General features: G+C 41.7%; 2 protein-coding genes across 7 annotated transcripts in view; both read left to right on the plus strand.

Moving 5' to 3' along the window:
- Nucleotides 1–16,272, plus strand: part of kiaa0825 (KIAA0825 ortholog) — a 137,889-nt gene extending 121,617 nt beyond the window's left edge. For all 6 annotated transcript variants that reach the window (XM_053653983.1, XM_053653985.1, XM_053653984.1 and 3 more), the window contains one exon: nucleotides 14,717–16,272. In XM_053653983.1, the coding sequence (XP_053509958.1) occupies nucleotides 14,717–14,831 (115 nt within the window). In that variant the 3' untranslated portion in view covers nucleotides 14,832–16,272. The remainder of the gene's footprint in view (nucleotides 1–14,716) is intronic.
- Nucleotides 16,273–16,569: 297 nt separating this feature from the next.
- Nucleotides 16,570–20,608, plus strand: part of fam172a (family with sequence similarity 172 member A) — a 188,006-nt gene continuing 183,967 nt past the window's right edge. Inside the window, exons 1-2 of the mRNA XM_053654004.1 lie at nucleotides 16,570–16,655; nucleotides 18,053–18,185. Of these exons, the coding sequence (XP_053509979.1) occupies nucleotides 18,089–18,185 (97 nt within the window). The 5' untranslated portion in view covers nucleotides 16,570–16,655; nucleotides 18,053–18,088. The remainder of the gene's footprint in view (nucleotides 16,656–18,052; nucleotides 18,186–20,608) is intronic.

The following is a 20,608-nucleotide window of genomic DNA, read 5'->3' on the forward strand; positions in this document are numbered from 1 at the left end:
AACTACACTGGATTTTACTCTTCGTGTCAATGTCATTTGATATCTAGATGGAAACATGGCTAATGAGCAGCACAGACACGCTAACATAACCGCACTTCATGCATCTTATAACAACTGAGGACCACTATTCTGATATATTTCAGTGTCCATGGTGGGATTTATGGGCGGTGGGGGACGCAGCAGGTGTGCTGTCACAGTACGAACAATGCACTCATCCTCCTCTTTTGATGGGGTGTTTGGTTTAGCTTTTACCGGCGTAGGGATTTAGACAAAGATGAGGGTGTTAAGAATTCAGCCTATTCACATTAATCACCTCAACTTTCCCTTCCTTTCGGTCCGTGCCTTCCTTTATTTCAGGCTATGCCGAGCATGCCGGGGGCTTTGGGCCGCCTCCAAGTCAGCCGTGTCCCTCCGAGAGGATGAGAGTGAGAGTGAAGCCACAAGAATGAGGCTCCTTTTAGCTGCCAGTGTGCTGGAACTGGGGAAAGTTCACTCGTTCTGCTGGTGTGTCACACCTGCACTGGTCTGGGAGAGGGATGGTGGGGGGGTGGACTGAGCGAAAGCCGGACCAATCGGTGATGAGTGAGGAACGAGAGCACTATGATGTCACCTCTGCTGTAAAGACCCTGCTGAATGGGGCTGTTAATGGATTTGTTTGCTATATAGTAGACTCATGCATTAACACTTGCACTTACCCCCTCCACACACACTTTTTTTTGTAGCCAAATTTATGATCCTAATAGCCAAGTTCTCCAGGATGAGGTGTGAGGATTAACAGCCTCGCAGACTTTTATTACCTGTGTGGTGGTGGTAATTAGGTTAAACAGATTAGATGGGTTCTGGAAGTGTAAACGCAAGGTATCTGTGCTTGGTAGATTTATAGCTATAGGAAGCCTTCTGAGGCTCCTCTTAATGCACTCATTTGATGGTGTCACATGCTGCTTGACATGTTTGTTACTACCACTCCAGTGCTTTAATATGGGCTGCTTTGAATGTAACTAATCACAATTGGTATTAGATGGCTGGAACTGGCCCATTCCCCTCCACCCCCACCTCCAAGCTGTAATCTGGCAGGCGAGATTGATTTATTTATGATGCGCAGCTCCCCATGGTCTTAGTGGTAATGTGTGTGATTATGCATGTTTATTTTCTGGACATTTTGCATCTTTGTGGTGTCTTTTCGAAGCAGCTGCTAACTCCACCACGTTGCTTTGATTTAATTGATCGCAAATGACAGCAATTAGGGATGAGGGGAAAAAATCTTGGATATTGAGCGAAGCATGTTAATTGTACGGGCAGTATATGTTGCAGGTGGACACCGGGGTGGTGCCTATAGATACGTTCAGTCATTTTCTGTAATTGGGACAGAGATGTATATGAGTGTAGTAATTAGTCGCATACTGCTTAACAAGGCCCTGGTACCTCCAAAGCCTCCTCATTCTTCTCATCCAGCTGAGCACACGCATATATCCGTAGCATGTGCATGGAATTTCCAGTGTAGTTCCCAATCCAAGGTCTCAACAGAGCGCTTTAGTGTCATAGCCTGCGTTTACCTACAATGTTTTTCCACCCTCATGAAGTTCTGAAAATCTGAGGACAGGCCTACCGACAGGACAGAGAGGCTATAACTTATTACGTGTTGATAGCCTGCGACAAATCATGGGAGACTGTGTGAAAGTGTGTGTTGTGTTTCTGTGTGTGTGTGTGTGTGTGTGTGTGTGTGTGTGTGTAAAACCCTTCACACCTCATTTAGCCCCAATGTAGCCACCTGGGTGGCGGCCCCTCAACCCAAGCAGCCACGGTACTTCCCTGCCTAGCTGACAGCGCCAAGCTCCAGTATACGGGCTCAGGCAACAGATTAATCAACACAGACCGCCTGACAAATCACCCTGCTACCAGCATTGATCAGACAGACAGACACACAGAGAGAGAGAGAGAGAGAGAGAGAGAGAGAGAGCACGTGAGCCTGCTTTTCCCTGAGAGAAAAAAAAAAGGTGCAGCTTGTATTACAAATATTTCCTTCTTCTTCCAGGCTTCTATCAACAGATCATAGTCTCAAATCAGACATTCCCTGTTACCAAGATATGACAGACATATCACATATCTGTACATATAACCTCATGCTTCATAACGCGCAGCATTAGGGCTGAATAAGCGCAGATGAGAGAAAACAATAGTGTTGTGTCTGGCTAATCCCATGCCTCAGGTGGCTTCCTCATATCCCCTATTCAGACTGAAGCAAATCAAATTAGAGCTGAAAATGAGTGAAATCAAAGACCTTAACACAAAAACATAGGGCCGCGTTTTAAATCAGGCCCCGTGGCCATTCCTCTGCCTTTTTATTATCAGCTACAATGCAGGAAGTTCGCGGAACACATGCACGCGGCATATCCAGATTAGTATTGCTGTGACATTTGGAGGGCTCGGTACTGCCACTGTAATGCTTTCCTGAGGGGGAACAGTACGCATACAAGGGGCTCTTGTTAATGTACTGTATGCTTTATGTGATTTCTCAAACCACAGACTGTATAGAATGCATCTGTTTTAAGGCGAGCATGAAAATATAGTCACTTTGCTTAGCTCACAATTCCATTTGAAGTCTGTCGGGTCAGTGATATTAGCAAAGCAGTGTTTGTCTAGGATGAGAGACGGTAGTCAAAGAAGGGGGCGGGGGAGCTTTGCATTGTCATACAGTATAACGTAGTTTTTGATAGGAATATCACAAACCACTTATATTCTATATTTGATACAATAGTGATAGAGCTTTTTGACTTTTTGTTTTGTTTTGTCTAATACTTAATATATATATATATATATATATATATATATACACACACACACTATAAGATTACTACAATAAACCAAATATAAGACTATTAAACCTATTTCTAGACTTTTTTTTCTAGCTTGAAATAGTCCATTTGAACATTGTACTGTATTTCTAGAAAGAAGACAAATTATCTGCCAATACAATAAGAACATTTCAAGCTTGAAATTGCAAAAACGTCTAGAAATAAATCGAATCATTGTATAGTTGGTTTATTGTAATCTTATAATAGGAAATACTAGATAAATGTGACATCATACACAGAAAAGACGGCCAATCAAATAACAATTCAGCATTCCAGGACAGTATCAGATATTGTTATTGAATCAAATATGATCCAAAAAAAGCCATACTCACCGATAAACATGAAAATAATTCTTGACTAGTGTTTAAGTCCTTACAAGAGCAAATCAACAGAAGACAACGGATTAGTTGTAACTGTATAACAGCAAAATGTAGTGATTTCATAGCATTTTTTTTTTTTTTTTGGTTATGCAAGCAGTATAGTTAAATGTATGCCTTATGTATTGTTCTTATTATCTGTTATTATTATCTGAATAATTAATCATAAGTCATATCATTAAGAGAAAAAAAAAACATACAGTACGTACTCAACATTCCAAAATGAGTTCATATTACATTTGATTACTTTGCTGTATTGAAAGCCCATTGCATCTTTAACCAGTAAAAAGAAATAAAGAGATGCAGGATGAGATTTCTGAAGACAGAATGATTGGATATATCCAGTAAAAGTCTGGATAAAGCATACAGTATGCAGGGCCATGTTTCCTAAAGGTGACTAAATAACATTACAGATTATAGATCAGCTACAAGTCTATGTTCGTGCTGTCAGTTTGGGATCGCGTGACAGAAAACCCCTCTATTGATGTTGCGCTGGAAAATCCAGGAAAGCAGATGCAAGCGAGTGTTCACTTCCCATCCATTTCCCCAGCATGTGGAGCAGCTACCTGTTTAGGTATGCACACACCATCTGGCTCATTCATCAGCACTCACTGCAAAACCTAGAGTCAACACGTCCCGGAATTTCACACAGTTTGAGGCCTTGTATCCGGTTTGGGTTGAACTATTGTTTAGACAATGGAGCTGAATGTGAGTAAGAGTAAGATATAAACGAGTCATTTTATCAGGATGTTGTCACACCCTGAGTTGGATTGAAATGTTGGATGTCGTGTCGCATTTGAGAGTACAGTGCTGGGCATCGGATCTTTCCAGCTGAATTGCAGAAATGTATCTTGAACGAAATTTCCAGGTATTTGTTTGTGTTTGGAATTTCGACTACAGCTGAACGCCCCTCCGGCTTTTTCTGCAAACGATTTGACACTAAGATTCGGACTAAAACGTTCTCTTTAACCAGGTCAACTGATAAACTGCGCACCTCAGATGCTGCCTCGTTACTAACCAGCTTAAACGTTAGCTTAAATTCCCCCCAGCGCTAATCGTGATAACCCCCAGGTTATCAGTTCAATCAACAGATAGCTTAATAACAGTTAATTAATACCCAGTTGGCTGCTGATATGTAGTAAATGCAATGACTTTAAATCATGTATGACTTCTTGAAGACCAAAGACCAGCCAAAGCTAAAGGGAGAAATAAAGAAAGAATGATGAACGGTGGAGAACATCTAAGTGGTGGCCTCATTTTCTTACCAGTCCAATTAGACTGATTTGAGCCATGCCTCCTCTGTGAGGTTTTAGTAATTATGAGGCTACAGTGCTGGGATTCTGACCCCCTCAGGAATGATATTAAACCGTGGTCATATATTCACTCATTACTAGCCTCTACCCCAGGGCTTTCACACATGAGCTCAATGGCAGAGGTCAGCGATGCTTTACAGTAAGTCTTGTTAATTCAAGATCGGTTTAAATGGATGTGTTAATCTCACTTCTTTTATATAGTTATTGTAGCATGGTCATTGTTTAAAGCTCTGACAATTAACACTTTGGTTCATTATTTTATACCGCTCACTAGTTATATTATTAGCTGCCATGTATTAGACGAGAGAGTAACGTTACACTGAAAAACACAAGGTATATTCCATCACAAATGCATAGTTATGAGGTCATATAATTATTAAATGAGCCGGTATTCACCGGAAAAGAATATTAATTTACTGTTAAGCCCTTTTATAAAAGGCGCCTCTTGCTCTTTGCGACTTAATCCATTTTTGACTGACATTTGTCTCTTAAAAAGCCTGACAATAGCAGCAAATCCTTATAAGGTGGATAGTGAGTATGAAGGTGTGCACATTTGCTCCTTATCTATTTCACGCCTCTGTTGTCTGATGTAGTCGCAGAACATTATCATTTCATTATAAGAACCAAAAAAAAGAAAAGTAGCACCCTCCGATAGGCATCTGTAGATTAGGGGCGAGTGTGACAGTAAATTAAGCAAAGTGTTTGAAAACACATGCAGCCGTAATTACCTGGCATTTGATATTTAATGAGGTAACAGGGTTGATTTATTATCTCCAAACTCCCCCCAAAATTTCCATTAGCATGGTGGGAAATGCTCCGTTTGAAACGCTCTCTATTGACCAGCCTGCCGACTATTAAACCACTGCAGATGATCCAAAACACGGTGGCACATGTGGACATCAATCAACCAAAATGCTTATCCTTCTCAGGTGTCCTGTAGATGCCTATATCAAATTCAGGTTCTTGGGAGTAGGGTATAGAATGTACCTACCAAAGAGCAATCTCTTGATGCTTGTGGTCTGGAGATGGTGGAAAAACCCACCCAGCTTGTGCAGTGGGTAGCGTTGCTGCCTCACAGCTCCAGGGTCACCACTTCACGAGCCAGAGCTCGGGTTACTGTCGGTGTGGAGTTTACCCTGGGTTCTCTGGTTTCCTCCCACCTTCCAAAATTATGCAAGGAGGTGGACTCTAAATTGCACCTAGGTGTGACTGCGTGCGTGTATAGTGGTATCCCGTCCAAGGTGTATTCCCGCCTCACACCCATTGTTCCAAGGATACACTCTGGAGCTACCATGAACTTGACCAGGACAGAGTGGTTACCAAAAATGAACGAACTAAAGACTTTAGACATATGTTGAGTCTGGGCATCCATATGAGCACTACTACCTGAATATCCGATGGCCTCTGCAGATTATACCCTACTTCTGGCTAGCCCATAGCTAACTCTGGTACTCTGAAGGTATACAGGACACAAAGGTATAACCATAATATGGAAAATAATGACAGATTGTGGGCGGTTTAGTGATTGGCATGTTTGCCTCACACCTCCGGCGTTGGGGGTTCGAATCCCGCCTCTGCCCTGCGTGCGCAGAGTTTGCACGTTCTCTCTGTGCTTTGGGGGTTTCCGCCGGGTACTCTGGTTTCCTCCCCCATTCCAAAGACATGCACTGTAGGTGGATTTTTACATTTATTTCCAAATCGTCCGTAGTATGTGAATGTGTGCGGTTGTGCCCTGGCGATGGGTTGGCACACCGTCCAGGGTGTCCCCCGAGTTCCCTGGGATAGGCTCCAGGCTCTCCACGACCCCGTGTAGGATAAACAGTATGGAAAATGGATGGATGGATAACAGATTGTATAAATGACCATAGACGGTTATTGTAATGTCGTCCTTGAAGAGTGTGGACAGGACGCTTTGATTGTTAATAACCCTCTCCGTGATACACTGGACACGCCACAGCAACGAACTAGATCCCTAATTAAAATGTTCATCAGGAAATTGGCCTTATATATAGCCATGCAGTAAATTGTAAACCCAGTCTTAGTGAAAATTCAGCCTATGACCATTTGGTGCAGTGGTCTTAAATATACACGCAGGAAGTTACGACCAAGTGTGAGCCTTGATGATACAACTGACTTACTGTAAAATCATCTTCAGCTTTGTCCTGTCTGTATGAATATATGCATATGCTTATCCAAGTGTGTATTCCCAGTGTAGGCTCTGGATTCACCATGACCCTGCAGGATAAAGTGCTCAATCATGTCTATTCTATGTCATTTGTAGTTAGGCCTGTATAATGTAGGCATTATATCTAGTCCTTTCTTTCTTTCTTGCACTTGCGTCTGGTCAGTTGATGGACACTTTAGTTCGCTGTCAGCGCCTCAGACCGCTAGACGCTTGAATTGGCTTCGGCTTCACTATGGATAAAAGCTTGTGGCAAATGAATAGAATGTAAATGTGAGTGTTAAGAGCGCTAAGGGGCGTAATTTGCTTGGCCTCTCTCTTTTGCCGAGAGCGTGGAAGTGGATGGAAAGATCGATACTCTGGTAATCAGGTCACACTAGCTATCACGTTCAAACACTGGGACGATTGAGTAATCACATTATTGCTGTTCCCGTGCTGGCTAAATGGCAAGATCAAGAGGCGTTTCAACACTGTTCAGATGAAGCCCAAAGTATTTGGTGCCGAACGAGCGTGAAAGCAAATGACTTCACGTTAACGAAAGGAAATGCCATTGTTTCGACGTGTTCTGTTTGAGAATAGCCGACTTTCTAGCTATGTAGTCTGTGTTTCTTTTAAAATATGTATCATTTATGAAGGAAGCCGGTGAATAAATGATAGCTCACACCGTAGACACACGTCTCGGCGAAATCAGACCGAATCACTTTAAGTTGCTATAGACGCTCGGTCGGGAGCAGCGAGAAACAGCTTGTTGTGCGCGTACGGATATACGTATATGTATGCACAGATGTGTGCGTGTTTATAAGTGCAATGCTTTGTTTATTCATTTATAAGGCTGTGGCTCGTGGAGACTGTGTGCTGTACGGGCTGTTGTACGCTGTTGCATGGGTGCATTGTGAGGAGGCGGTGTGTGTCGGCACGGCGTCTTTGTGGTAAAATAAGGGCTGTCATAGTGTTCTCGGGGTGCAGCCGAGCCCTGTCAGGGAAGACGGATTGCCTCTGTGGAGCTGCTTGATCCCGGGGACCTGGAGCTCGCTGGAGCCATCAGCAGGTGTCTGCCACCGCTGCTTGTTATGGCACGTACATGTGTGTGCGTATGTGTGTGTTTGAGAGAGAAATATGGTGGGAGGGGTTTTAAGAAAGATGGGCTAACGTGAAGTTTTGTTATTCTGTTAATCCTTTGTAAACAATTTTGCTAACTAGTCCATGCCCGTATCACTGCTCAGATGTTATCCGCATGATAATACAGTACGTTGGGTTTGAGAGACAGTTTTGCTACAGGCTTGTCAGGCTGCTCAGTGGCTAAGAGGGCTAATGATTTAGCTGAAGTGATAGGGTTCTGGTAGCGGCTCAGGAGCTGCTATTTCTGTGAGAGGTGTCATCCACACGAGGAGAGTGCACTCTTGATACGAGACAGAGCCAAGGGCAAACAGAGCGCTGGTGCTGGTTTATTTGACAAACTCCAGTAGAGGTTAACAACCGGGTGTGTTTAAATGAGCGCACCAGTCGCAGGGTGAGCGCTGCGTGAGCAGAGTCACTTGGCGTCTTAAAAAGACGAAACAGAGTTTCACCTGACTGTTATTGAAACTACTCTCATTTATTTCATGTCAGTGGAAATCACAAGGAGGTTCTAGATTATAACGAGGAGGTTCGTTTATTATTATTATTATTATTATTACTGTAAAAATTAATACTCTTAGACAAAATAGTAAAATTGTCCCTCATTTTTAAAAAGTTTATAGAATCCAAGATAATGTTTCCTTAATAGAAGGAGTCCTATATCTGTGTATTTTTTTTAAATTTATTTAAATGTACTTTTAAAGCCCTACATATCTAAATAATATAGTTTTATTTTAGCTTTAGTTTTGTGTTTTATTTTTTGTGTTTTTGGTTTCTCCTTGTGTTTTAATTTCTTTGTGTTTATTCCTCTCTCTCTCTCTCTCTCTCTCTCTCTATATATATATATATAATTCAGCTGAATGTAAGACGACATGCAAATGCATTAATATTTAATTATTTAACCTCCTGTCACATGTCGTATTATTTTAAAAGGACTTCCGTGTGTAAAAAGATGTACTGGACCTTATCCTGAAAACGGTTATTTAGTTATTTAGTCATTTACCTACTAACCAGCTCATACTGTAGGCTCCATTCATTTTCTGTCAGAACATTCACCTTCTTCACCATTGTCCCTTCCCTCTGGAACACTAATCAGCCAGGAAAGTCCTCTAACTTTTCAGACGCTCTTAGCACCCACCTCAACCCCACTCTGTCATTTTTCTATTTTCCCACCACACCATTAGCGCAGGCCTCAAAGACGCTGAGGCCAGTAGCGTTGTGTGTGAAACTGAGCTCTTTGGTGCAGAGCGCTCTCTGATGTGCAGGAGCTCATCAGTGGTGGAAGGGATTGGGCACGTAAAGCCTTGGTGCAAATATGAGATTCTCGGTTCAGTCTTTCAAAGGTGGTGCTGGAAGGGCTGTCTGGAGGTGCTTTGATCAGCCCTTGACTCCTGTCTTGCGGTGGCCGGTGGAGGCGCTGCAGCGGGGTTTGTGCTGGCAGAGATCAGAGACGAAGGAGAGGGAAGAGGCTGATGGGGAGATGATGGATGGAGTGAGACGAAGGAGAACGGCAGGAGACGAGGGCCAGTCGCCGATGTAGGATGCTAGCTCACTGTGGGTGATCTGTTTTTTTATGCTTCAGCTAATGTACAGACGTTGGTGTCGTTCGTACTTCGCTGCTTTGTTTTCTCACGGAAAGAATGAAAGAGGAAAGTTTCATTTGGACATAAAAGAACACTACAACCTCATTGCATCAGTATGTATTACAGGATGTAGAACAGCGTTGGCTAGAGTTTAAGCCAGTGGCTTATTCTTGACCTATTCTTGTCTTGGTTATATATTGCGATTCCAAAGGGCAAAACCTAGGAGCATGAAATGAACCAGTGTCCTCTCATCCCAGGGCAAAAGGCAGAACTTACAGAACCCCAGACTGATCCTTCTCCCAGTAGACAAATCTGTCCTGCCTGTGGCACGCATGGAAAGCCCTGACCTTTTCACAAAGTTTAGCACTTTAAATATTTAGCTTTGCGTTATGATGGATCCTTGAAGTGCTAAGCATGTGTGAAGTCTCTGATTAGCGGAACTTGTCAGGCTCCCTTTTTTGTGGCCCGGCACTGAGAGCAGCATCGCTCTTTGTTTGACAGGCACACATTTAAACAAACACGGGTACCTGACGGCGACTGGGTGCTGGCACGGGCTCGCTGGGAAACACCGAGCGCTGAAGAAAACCACTCGGCCGGGCTGACAGTTACTCCAACGGCCTCGCTGCTTTCCCTCTCGGCCCTTATTGGGGGCTTAGCCTCAGCGTCGCGCTGGAGCGAGGTTTAACACGGTGGGAACACGGTGTAGGTCCGCCGGGTGCGATCTTCAAGCTCGACCTCAGATCCTGCAGGGAAGATAGATGGCTTTGAGCCATCTCGGCTGACTTTCAGGGCGCACTGGCCGGCTTTCAAACCGAACCTTTCATTGTGGAATGCGGCAGGACATCTGTGTTGATAATACACGTGTTGATATTACATGTAGGCCTGGCTGGGCCTGTTTGACTCTTCTGCTATGCGCTGTATACATTCTGCTTAGCGAAAGCGCACGGCGCATGCAAACATCGGTCAGCCTGCGACGTCTGCGCTCTGGACGGTGTCATGTGTGCACATTTCTGGCGGACGGCGTAAATTCAGTAAATGTATGAGTCCTAATGCACGTAGCCTGCTCTGTATGCAGAGAAAGAGCAGAGTCAGCAAGAACGGTATTAATGCATGACAAATGAGCACGGGCGATAAGAATGAAAGGCCACATCAGAGCTGCCTTATTAAGACAGAAAAGCTGATGGGATTGCCGTGTGTTCCTCGACGGCCCAATATTCATCTCATTCTCCCGAACGAAGCCTAGGCACCCGGTGACATCTTACCACAATACAAAGTGGAAGATTATTTTTTTTTCTTCTTTTCAGTTGTTACTATTGTTGTTACGGTACGTTTTGATCTCTCGTGTATAACCCGAGTGCACACGGATAAAAACAAATGAGCCGTTTGAAAGTGTACACACCTCGTATTATATCGACAGACACGGTTCTTAGTAAAGTGTTTACTGCTGGTGTCATGTTGGAAGCGTCTCTTCCCTCGATTTCAAATTTGCACTTAACACCTTCCTGTTGCTGGCCTTCTCATTTATCAAATGCGTTTGTCCCAGTGACAAGCTTCACACTGCCGGCGGAATATCAATATCAAGACGGCGCGGCGCGAGCGGCCCGGGTAACCTTCAGCTAAATGTCATTCTGCTTAATCCTATTTGAAAATTAAACATTGGAGAAAAAAAAAAAGCTTCGGCGTTTCTTCTTCCTCCATCCACGCAGTCACCGGGTCGGTCTCGGTGCCTCGCTGACATTTGTAAATATTGTGTTCTGCTCGTGTTCTCCATTATTTGTTATTTGTTTCTTGCTCGCAGGTAATGACTGACCGGAAATGAGTGACTGAAGCTATGTAGCTCTTTTTTTGTGTGTGTGTGTCAGTTTTTGTGTGAGTGAGGAATGGGAAGTGTGTGCTCTGCAGTGTGTCTGCATGTTTGTGAGCCACTGAGGCAACACTCCGATGCATCGCTATAGGAAATGGAGTGTGTGAGAGAGAAAAACACACACACACACACACACACACACACATCGTGGAGAGCTGTTGCTGTCAGGTTCAGGCCCAGTGGCTCTGCTAAGGGGCCTGTGACAGGGAGAAAGAGACACAGCTTCGAGAGCAGACAGGCGAGAGAGGCCCCCATGCATCAAACACACATATTTACATAAACAAATCCTCCCCATATAGCCTGTAATTACCGCACTGACAGCGCCGGCCACGCAAGAAAAAAAGAGCTTGTCTGATCGAGACAGATACACAATGACCGAGGCAGAAGCTCCATCAGAGCGCACCTACACTGGGGGCTTCTTTGTATGCATGAACTGCATCCGATGATAGGCCATGTCTTCTTCTTCAATATATGGAGTCCATACATCGTCCTCTGAAGGAATTCCTCCCTGCTGGATAGGGACACATATAAAAAGACACACACACACACACACACAGAGGTTTGAAAATGCAATTGTTCTGCCATAAAATAGACTTGTTTATAGTGGAAATGACAACACAGTTAATACATACAGTTTCTGTGCTTTCAAAGCACACTGCGGTGTCCTTATCGTACTTGCGCAATAAAAAGGGCCTGTATTATAATCAGGACTTGTCCCATACTTTTACGTTCTGTTCAAGCTTGTACAAGAATACGTCCAGCCATCCTTCACTTGCGGAGTAACGAACACCACGGAAATAAATACGTATCCCATCCCTTTCCCTTGAGGTTATAACGTTTCCTACCACCAGAGAAATGATTCTTAAATGAAAATAAGGATATTGTTTCAGTGTGTTATTCAGTTAAATATGTATATACAGTGCTATGATTTTTTTTTTTATTATTATTTCTTCTGTTTTTGTGTATATCTCATACTAAACAGTTTTTAGATCTTAAAAACGAAATACAACGTAAAACAAAGGCAAGTTGAGTAAACACACAATACAGTTATTTATTTATTTATTTATTTAAATTGAAGCAAGAACAGTTATCCAACACCTATCACCCGTGTGAAAAACTAATTGGCATCTTAAACTTAAAATCTGTTTGTGCCACCTTATCAGCGATAACTGCAACCATACGCTTCTGATAACTGGAGATCGGTTTTTCACTTACTTCTAGGACTAGGATTTACTCCTGTGCTTTGGATCATTGTCTTGCTGCGTAATCCAGCTTGAGTTTCAATTTACAGTCTGAAGACTGGAGATTCTCCTTTAGGATTTTCTGATAGAGAGCAGAATTCATGTTTCCCCTCAATTACTGTAAGTTGCCCAGGCCCTGAAGCAGCAAAGCATCCCCACACCATCACACTTCCACCACCATGCTTGAGTGTAAATATGATGATCTTTGTGTGGAAGTCGGTGTTTGGTTTACGCCAGATGTAACGGGACACCTGTCTTCCTAACAGTTCCACTTTCCACTCATCAATCCACAGAACATTCTCCCAAAAGGTTTGAGGATCATCAAGGTGTGTCTTGTCAAAATTCAGACGAGCCTTAATGTTCTTCTGGGTTAGCAGTGGTTTTCACCTCACCACTCTTCCATGGATGCCATTCTCGCCCAGTGTCTTTCTGATAGTGGAATCATGAACAGTGACCTTTACTGATGCAAGAGAGGCCTGTAGCTCCTTTGATGTTGTCCTTGGCTTTTTTGTGACTTCCTGGATGAGTCGTTACTGTGTTCTTGAGGAATTTTTGAAGGTCGGCCACTTCGGTTAAGGTTCAATACTGTGCTGAGTTTTTTTCCATTTGGAGATAACGGCTCTCACTGTGGTTCTTTGGAGTCGCAGAGCCTTTGAAATAGCTTTGTAACCCTTCCCAGACCGATGTATTTCAATCACCTTCTTCCTCATCATCATTTTTTTTCTTTCAGCTTTGTGCATACTGTGTTACTGTGTAAGACCTTTTAAACAACTTCATGCTGCTGAAAAAGTTCTAAGTGTTGATGTGAATGAACAGGGTTCGCAGTAATCAGGCCTGGTTGTGTCTAGTCCAGCTGAACCCCATTATGAATGCAGTTTCAGAGATTTGGGGAATTAGCAACTATGGGGGCAAATACATTTTCACACAGGCCCAGTTGGTACTGGAGAACTTTTTTGCTTCAATAAATAGCATTATCATTAAAAAACTGTATTTTGTGTTTACTCAGGTTGCTTTTGTTTTATCTGAGATTTTGTTTTAATTTCTGAGACTATTTAGTACGAGATATACACAAAAAACAGAAGACATCAGGATGGGGGTAAAATACTTTTTCACGGCACTGTATATATATTGGTATAGCCAATGGAATCTATACTTGAATGAATGGTCAGAGCTGTCTACACTTAAATGTACTCAGTGGTGAAAAGTCAACAATGCTAACAGAAATTAGAGAACAGAACATTTTTACAATTCCTCGCACTTTCTTTAAAATTGTATGAAACTTTACACAGGGTCAGAGTTAAAAGACAGGTTTCATGTTTATATAGTTTCCTACAGCTGCATTTGTATGAAATGAAATGCAGTTCAACTACAACACACTCTTTTTTTCGTTTTTATTTTTAATTTTAACAGATATTTTAATGAACAAGTGAGACTAATCGGTAATACAAACCAGTATCATTTAAATGAATAAATAAAGTAAGAATCCATAGAAATGTTTACTTATGCTCTTTAAGCTTTATAATGAGTACTTGGATGGACTAGATAAGAATGTAAGGTGTTATGTTTATTTATTTATTCATTCATTCATTCATTTAATGCAACCGTAATTGAGTAAAAGTGCTAGAATTAATTTTTAATTACACACAGGTAAAGTGATACTTAAGTGTAGTAATGAAGCAGAGCTACTTTCCACCTCTGCATACTACTGAGTCATCTTAATAGATTGTTTCACATGTCTTTGGCTTTTAAAACGGATTAGCACCTCAAGAAACTTGATATCAAGGCGCCCTACTATCTAACATGATATTTAGGTACCTTCTGCATTAGCTTACATGATTCAAGAATCACCATAGCACCCCACCTTTTATTTCCTCCATGAGAAATAGAGTTGAATTATACAATGGTTTAATTATATTTATAATATAATAAGATTTCAAGCCCACGTGATGGATTGGCACCCTGTCCAGGGTGTACCCTGCCTTGTGCAAGATGCTCCCTGGGATAGGCTCCAGGGTTCCCCGTGACCCTGAAAAGGAGTAAGCGGTAGAGGATGGATGGATGGATGGATGGATGGATGGATGAAGATTTCAAGCCACAAATTCCCATCATGCACTCAGATATCACTAAATATCGCTGCTTATTAGACTCATCAGTGAACTGATCTGATATGTGTTTGTGTGTGTTGCAGGTGGGAGATGCAGGACGGTGCTCAACTTGAACATGAAGAGAAGATTTTAGTGGATCACTTAAAGAAAACGTATTTAAACCGAGCTCCGGAAACGTGTTCAGAGGTCTCTGAATGACCCGGATTAAGGCGCTATATTTCACTTTGCATGTTAAACTATTTTATTATGAGGTATTATCTCGCTGTACAGTGAGTTATAGTTTTAGTTGTTTAGTAAGGTTTCCTGTTTTAGGATCGATATGAATCAGGCGTCACTGTAAATAAAAGAAGTGGTTTAAGGAGCTGCTGTTCAACTCAATCACATGTTCTGACCACACACACCAAACTGTCAGTATACTGGTCATATTATGTTTATCATTTCCTCTTTGTAGTCATTTTTGGTACATTTCCCTGTAAGCATACGTGCATTTATAATAATAAAAGTTAGAACGAATATTGTGATGCTTTCGTGATTTATTCATTCATTAAAAATGTGTTAATGTACACATATATAAATACAACTTTAGTTTATTAGGCAAGGCGGTCCCTAGTTCGATCCTGAGCTCGGGTTACTCCCTGTATGCCGTTCTCACCGCGTTTGTGTGTCTTTCCTCCAGGTTCTCCGGGTTCTTCACGCCTCCCAAAAACTTGCAGTAGATGGACTGGCTATGCTAAATTACTCCTAGGTGTGAATGACTGTGTGAATGTTTGTGCATGGACGACTTGTTTTCCCCCCCACATCAGATTCAAAGCACTGATGCCTGCCTACAAAGGCAAAAAGGAACAGCACCCACCTATTTGAGCACACCCTCCTGCACTGCACCACACTTCCTGTGATTCTCTAACACTGCTCGACTGGTCCCACCATCTCTTAGGGTACTCGAAAGGCATGCGTCAGAACTCTTCTCTGTTCTGGCACCTAGGCGATGGAATGAACTTCCCCTAGATGTCCGAGCAGCTGAGTCACTGACATTTCTTACTATATTACATCCTCAGCATAGTTGTTTTTTTTTTTTTTTTTGACCTAGTGAATCATATCAGGATGTATTTATTAATAGAGTCTTCAAAGAACTTCTGTAAGTCGCTCTGGATAAGGGTGTCTTCTAAATGCCGTAAATGTAAATGCATGGTGCCCTGTGATGGGCTGGTGTCTTGTCTGTACTCATGGTGGAGTAGTTAAGGCGATGGACTAGAAATCCACCGGGGTCTACCTGCACAGGTTCAAATTGTGCTCACAACAAGCTGGGGCAGTGGCTACTGATCAGAGGGTTGCGGGTTCAAACCGCAGCACCACCAAACTGACAACAGATCGTTGGGCCCTTGAGTAAGGCCCTGAATCTGCTCAAGGTGTGCTAAATTATAGCACACCCTGTGCGAACTTCCTAACAAGCTGGGATACGTGAAGATCTGTGTATTCCCACCTCATGCCTAGTGTTCCTGGGATAGGCTCCAGATCCGCCATGACCCTCACCAGAATAAATCGCTTAATGAAGTAATGTATTTACATTCATTGATTTAGAGAACTGATTATAAAATTTCAACTTTTAAAAACTTAATTTGTTTCAAGCTTCAGCTTTATTTCTTCCTTTATCACCCATTATTTCCTGTTACTAGTTTCCATGTAAAGTTGTCTATTTATACACAAAACACTAAAAAATATATTGTTCAGATATGCATTGCAACATGTTAACAATATTTGCTAATATCATATCTTCGTTTTTATGACTATTTTCTAATGAATTTATGTTTTTTTCTATATATATATATGTTTTATTCTATAATATTTTTCTATATTTTTTTCTTTTATATATATATATATACATATATAAAAATGCATCACTGTCGTTTTAAATCCCGCCGAACGTGAGCTTCCGCTTTCGTCACGCGCTGGAGGCATCACTTCCGGTTTGGAATAACAAGGAAGCAGAGGATGTTTGAAACCTCAGCATTGCTTGTTGACATGGTACGTGAACGAAAAACAACAACAACTGCATGTTTGAATAAAAAAAAAAATGCACTTAGTCCCACTGTTAAGCCTCTCTCAGCAGTTTATCTCCGACTCGCTTTTCTTCAGGACACAACCTGCATTGTTTTCTCCAGAGGAAATACTGTTAGACAAAATGACACGAATGAACATGTTAAATATGTTTGTTTTTGTGTCCTGAGCTCCACGGAGTGATGTGGTGTGACAGTGCGGTTAGCCGCTGAGCTAACGAGCTGCTGAAAGCACTTGTCGGAGCAAGTCGGTCTTTTTTTCTTTCGTTAAATATTTAGGAAAGCGTGGAAAATAAAGAGAGAGCGAGAGAGAGAGAGAGAGAGATGGTGTCTGAGTGGGAAAACTCACGGCGTCACACAGGCTTTGTTAGCTTTGTTTTGCTAACTCGCTAACTGACAGAGTGTCATGCAGTAGCAGGATTAAAGCGTTTAGGAAGAAATCAGAGAGCATAAAAAAAACATTTGCATGGATTTAAATTGTTTTCTGCATACAGAGCTCTGACTAAGACCAGTTATTCAGCCATGCACTGTTTATCCTGCAGTAAACTAGTGCACTATTCCGAGGGGATTAGGTTTCCGGACGTGTGTGTGTGTGTGTGTGTGTGTGGGGATGGAGGAATGCTCTAAACAATACAAGCTAAGTGATCCCTAAATCGCAATCGAAATCACACAGATGGGAATGTCTTCATCATTAAAAGCACCACGCATACATGTACACTTGTGTGTACTACTGCTCTTTATTAGAAGTGCTTGTTGTACTGTCACGTGATCATTAATAGGTCACGTGACCATAATGTAACCTGTACATGGGCTTTACCTGTGCTAGGAGCTCCATAACTTACACACACACACATATACACACACACACACACATATATATATATATATATATATATATATATATATATATATATAAGTTTTAAACTCTTGGCAGTGTTTGCTTTCGTTTTGGTCGATAAAATGGATCACTTCCTGTAGCGAAAAGACAAAAACATGTCAATTCTGATGAATATTATTTCAACCTTTGGGGTATTTCTACATGTTCTGTTCTAGCAGGCGAAAGAGAGTGTAATCTTTCCAGACAGAGGAACGCACAAGCTTTCAAAATCGTTGACACGATCGATTCGGACTGGCCTGAAATCCAACCTTTTAATAAATACGTTACTCTACGGTACCTCGCACTGTAAAACTAATCCAGTCCGAACAGGGCTTAACCCTCAGGCTGTTGTGTATAGCACAGGTGTAAACCTTTTAGGTTTTATATAAATCATTCCTGCATCGTGACTGCACCTCCGATATCAATCAGACTTTTGGGGTCGAAGTTATAAATAAATCTTTTTGCTTTTTGCTCTTGTCCGTTTTCAGGGTACAACGCTGTGAGCTGCCTGAAGCGGAAGGTCCATGCTCGTCAAAGCCGACTTTTTTCTGTTCTGTTTGGCGTGGACAACTATGGCCCAGCTCTTGGCACAAGAAGAAAAGGAAAATGCTGCACTAAAAGGTAAATAGTGAACAGGCTGCATGAATATATGTATATGTATGTATATACTCAGCAAAAAAAAAAAAAGACACGTCCCTTTTTCAGGAGACTGTATTTTAAAGATACTTTTGTAAAAATCCAAATAAGCTTTACAGATCTTTAGTGGAAAGGGTTTAAACGATGTTTTTCACGCTTGTTCAATGAACCATAAACAATAATGCACATGCACCTGTGGAACAGTCCTTAAGACACGAACAGGTTACAGGCGGTAGGTGATTAAGGTCACAGTTAAAATAAGTTAGGACACTAAAGAGACCTTTCTACTGACTCTGACAAACACCAGAAGAAAGATGTCTAGGGTTCCTGCTCACCTGCGTGAACATGCCATAGTCCTGCTGCAGGGAGGCATGAGCACTGCAGATGTGTCCAGAGCAATAAACTGCAATGTCTGTAATGTAAGACGCCTGAGACGGTGCTACAGGGAGACAGGAAGGACAGCTGATCGTCCTTGCAGTGGAAAATGACATGTGTGTCCCCCAGACGTGATGGAGAACTTGTGGAAGAGTGGAGGAACATCTCACAGCAAGAACTGACCAATCTGGTGCAGTCCATGAGGATGAGATGCTCTGTAGTACTTAAAGCAGCACTTACTGACTGTTACTTTTAATATTGACCCCCTTTTTATTCAGGGACTCATTATTCCATTTCTGCTCCTCGAATGTCGGTGAAAAAAATATTTATACATGTTAAGAAATCTGCTGGAAATAAAAGCAGTTCGACGTCAGAGGACGTTTCTTTTTTTTTGCTGAGTGTATATTTTATATTATATTACATATACATACACACATATATATGTATATATATATGTGTGTGTACATAAAATCTATTACACGCACACCGTTCCGTCCACTAATATTGGCACCCTTGGTGAATATGAGCAAACAAGGCTGTGAAAAATTGTCTTTATTGTTTAACCTTTTGATCTTTTATTACAAAAATTCACAAAAATACTCTGTTGTCATGGATATCAAACAACTGCAAACAAAACACAAGTTTAAAATATATCTTGGTAAAATATAGGTGTGCAACAATTATCGGCACCCTTTTAGTTAATACGTTGTGCTAGCTCCCTTTGCCAAGATAACAGCTCTGAGTCTTCTCCTATAATACCTGATGAGGTTGGAGAACATTCCTCCATACAGAATCTCTCCAGATCCTTCACATTTCGAGGTCCACGCTGGTGGACTCTCCTCTTCAGTTCACCCCACAGGTTTTCTATGGCTTTCAGGTCAGGACGCTGGGATGGTCATGGCAGGACCTTGATTTTGTGGTCAGTAAACCATTTTTGTGTGATTTTGATGTATGTTTTGGATCGTTGTCCTGCTGGAAGATCCAACCACGGCCCATTTGAAGCTTTCTGGTAGAGGAAGTCAGGTTTTCATTTAATATCTGTTGATATTTGATAGTCTATGATGTCATGTATCCTAACAAAATGTCCAGGTCCTCTGGCAGAAAAACAGCCCCAAAACATTAAAGAGCCTCCAACATATTTACCCGTGGGCATGCGGTACTTTTCCATGTGGCTACCTCTCTGTGTGCTCCAAAACCACCTCTGGTGTTTATCGCCAAAAAGCTCTATTTTGGTTTCATCTGACCACAGAACCCGATCCCATTTGAAGTTCCAGTAGAGTCTGGCAAACTGAAGGCGCTCGAGTTTGTTTTTGGATGAGAGTAGAGGCTTTTTTCTTGAAACCCCTCCAAACAACTTGTGGTGATGTACGTGACTTCAGATTTTAGTTTTGGAGATTTTCTGACCTGAAGACACAACTAACTGTGATCCAGCTGTGATCCTTGGAGATTTTCTGGCCACTCGAACCGTCCACTTCACAGTGCACTGAGACAATACAGACACACGTCCAATTCCAGGTTGATTCATAACATTTCCAGTGGACTGGAACTTCTTAATTATTGCCCTGATGGTGGAAATGTACATTTTCAATGCTTGTGCTATTTTCTTATAGACAATTCTCATTTTGTGAAGCTCAATAACCTTTTGCCGCACATCACAGCTATATTCCTTGCTCTTACCCATTGTTATGAATGACTAAGGGAATTTGACCTATGTGTTACCTATTATTTATACCCCTTTGAAACAGGAAGTCATGGTTGAACAATTTCCTGTTCCGAGTTACCCACGTGTACTAAAAAAATGTAAAATATCAATGGGATTATACTTCAAATATATTTTTCTCATATGAATTCATAGGGGTGCCAATAATTGTTGCACATATATATTATCAAAGTTTATATATATAATATATCTCTATATCTCTCCATGAGAGCAGAGTATTTTTGTTAATTTTATTATAACAAAATATCAAAGGTTTAAACGATGGACAATTTTTCGCAGCCTTCTTTGCTCATCTTTACCAAGGGTGCCAATA

This window comes from Ictalurus furcatus, chromosome 22 (genome assembly GCF_023375685.1).
Source record: "Ictalurus furcatus strain D&B chromosome 22, Billie_1.0, whole genome shotgun sequence".
Taxonomy (NCBI): Eukaryota; Metazoa; Chordata; class Actinopteri; order Siluriformes; family Ictaluridae; genus Ictalurus; species Ictalurus furcatus.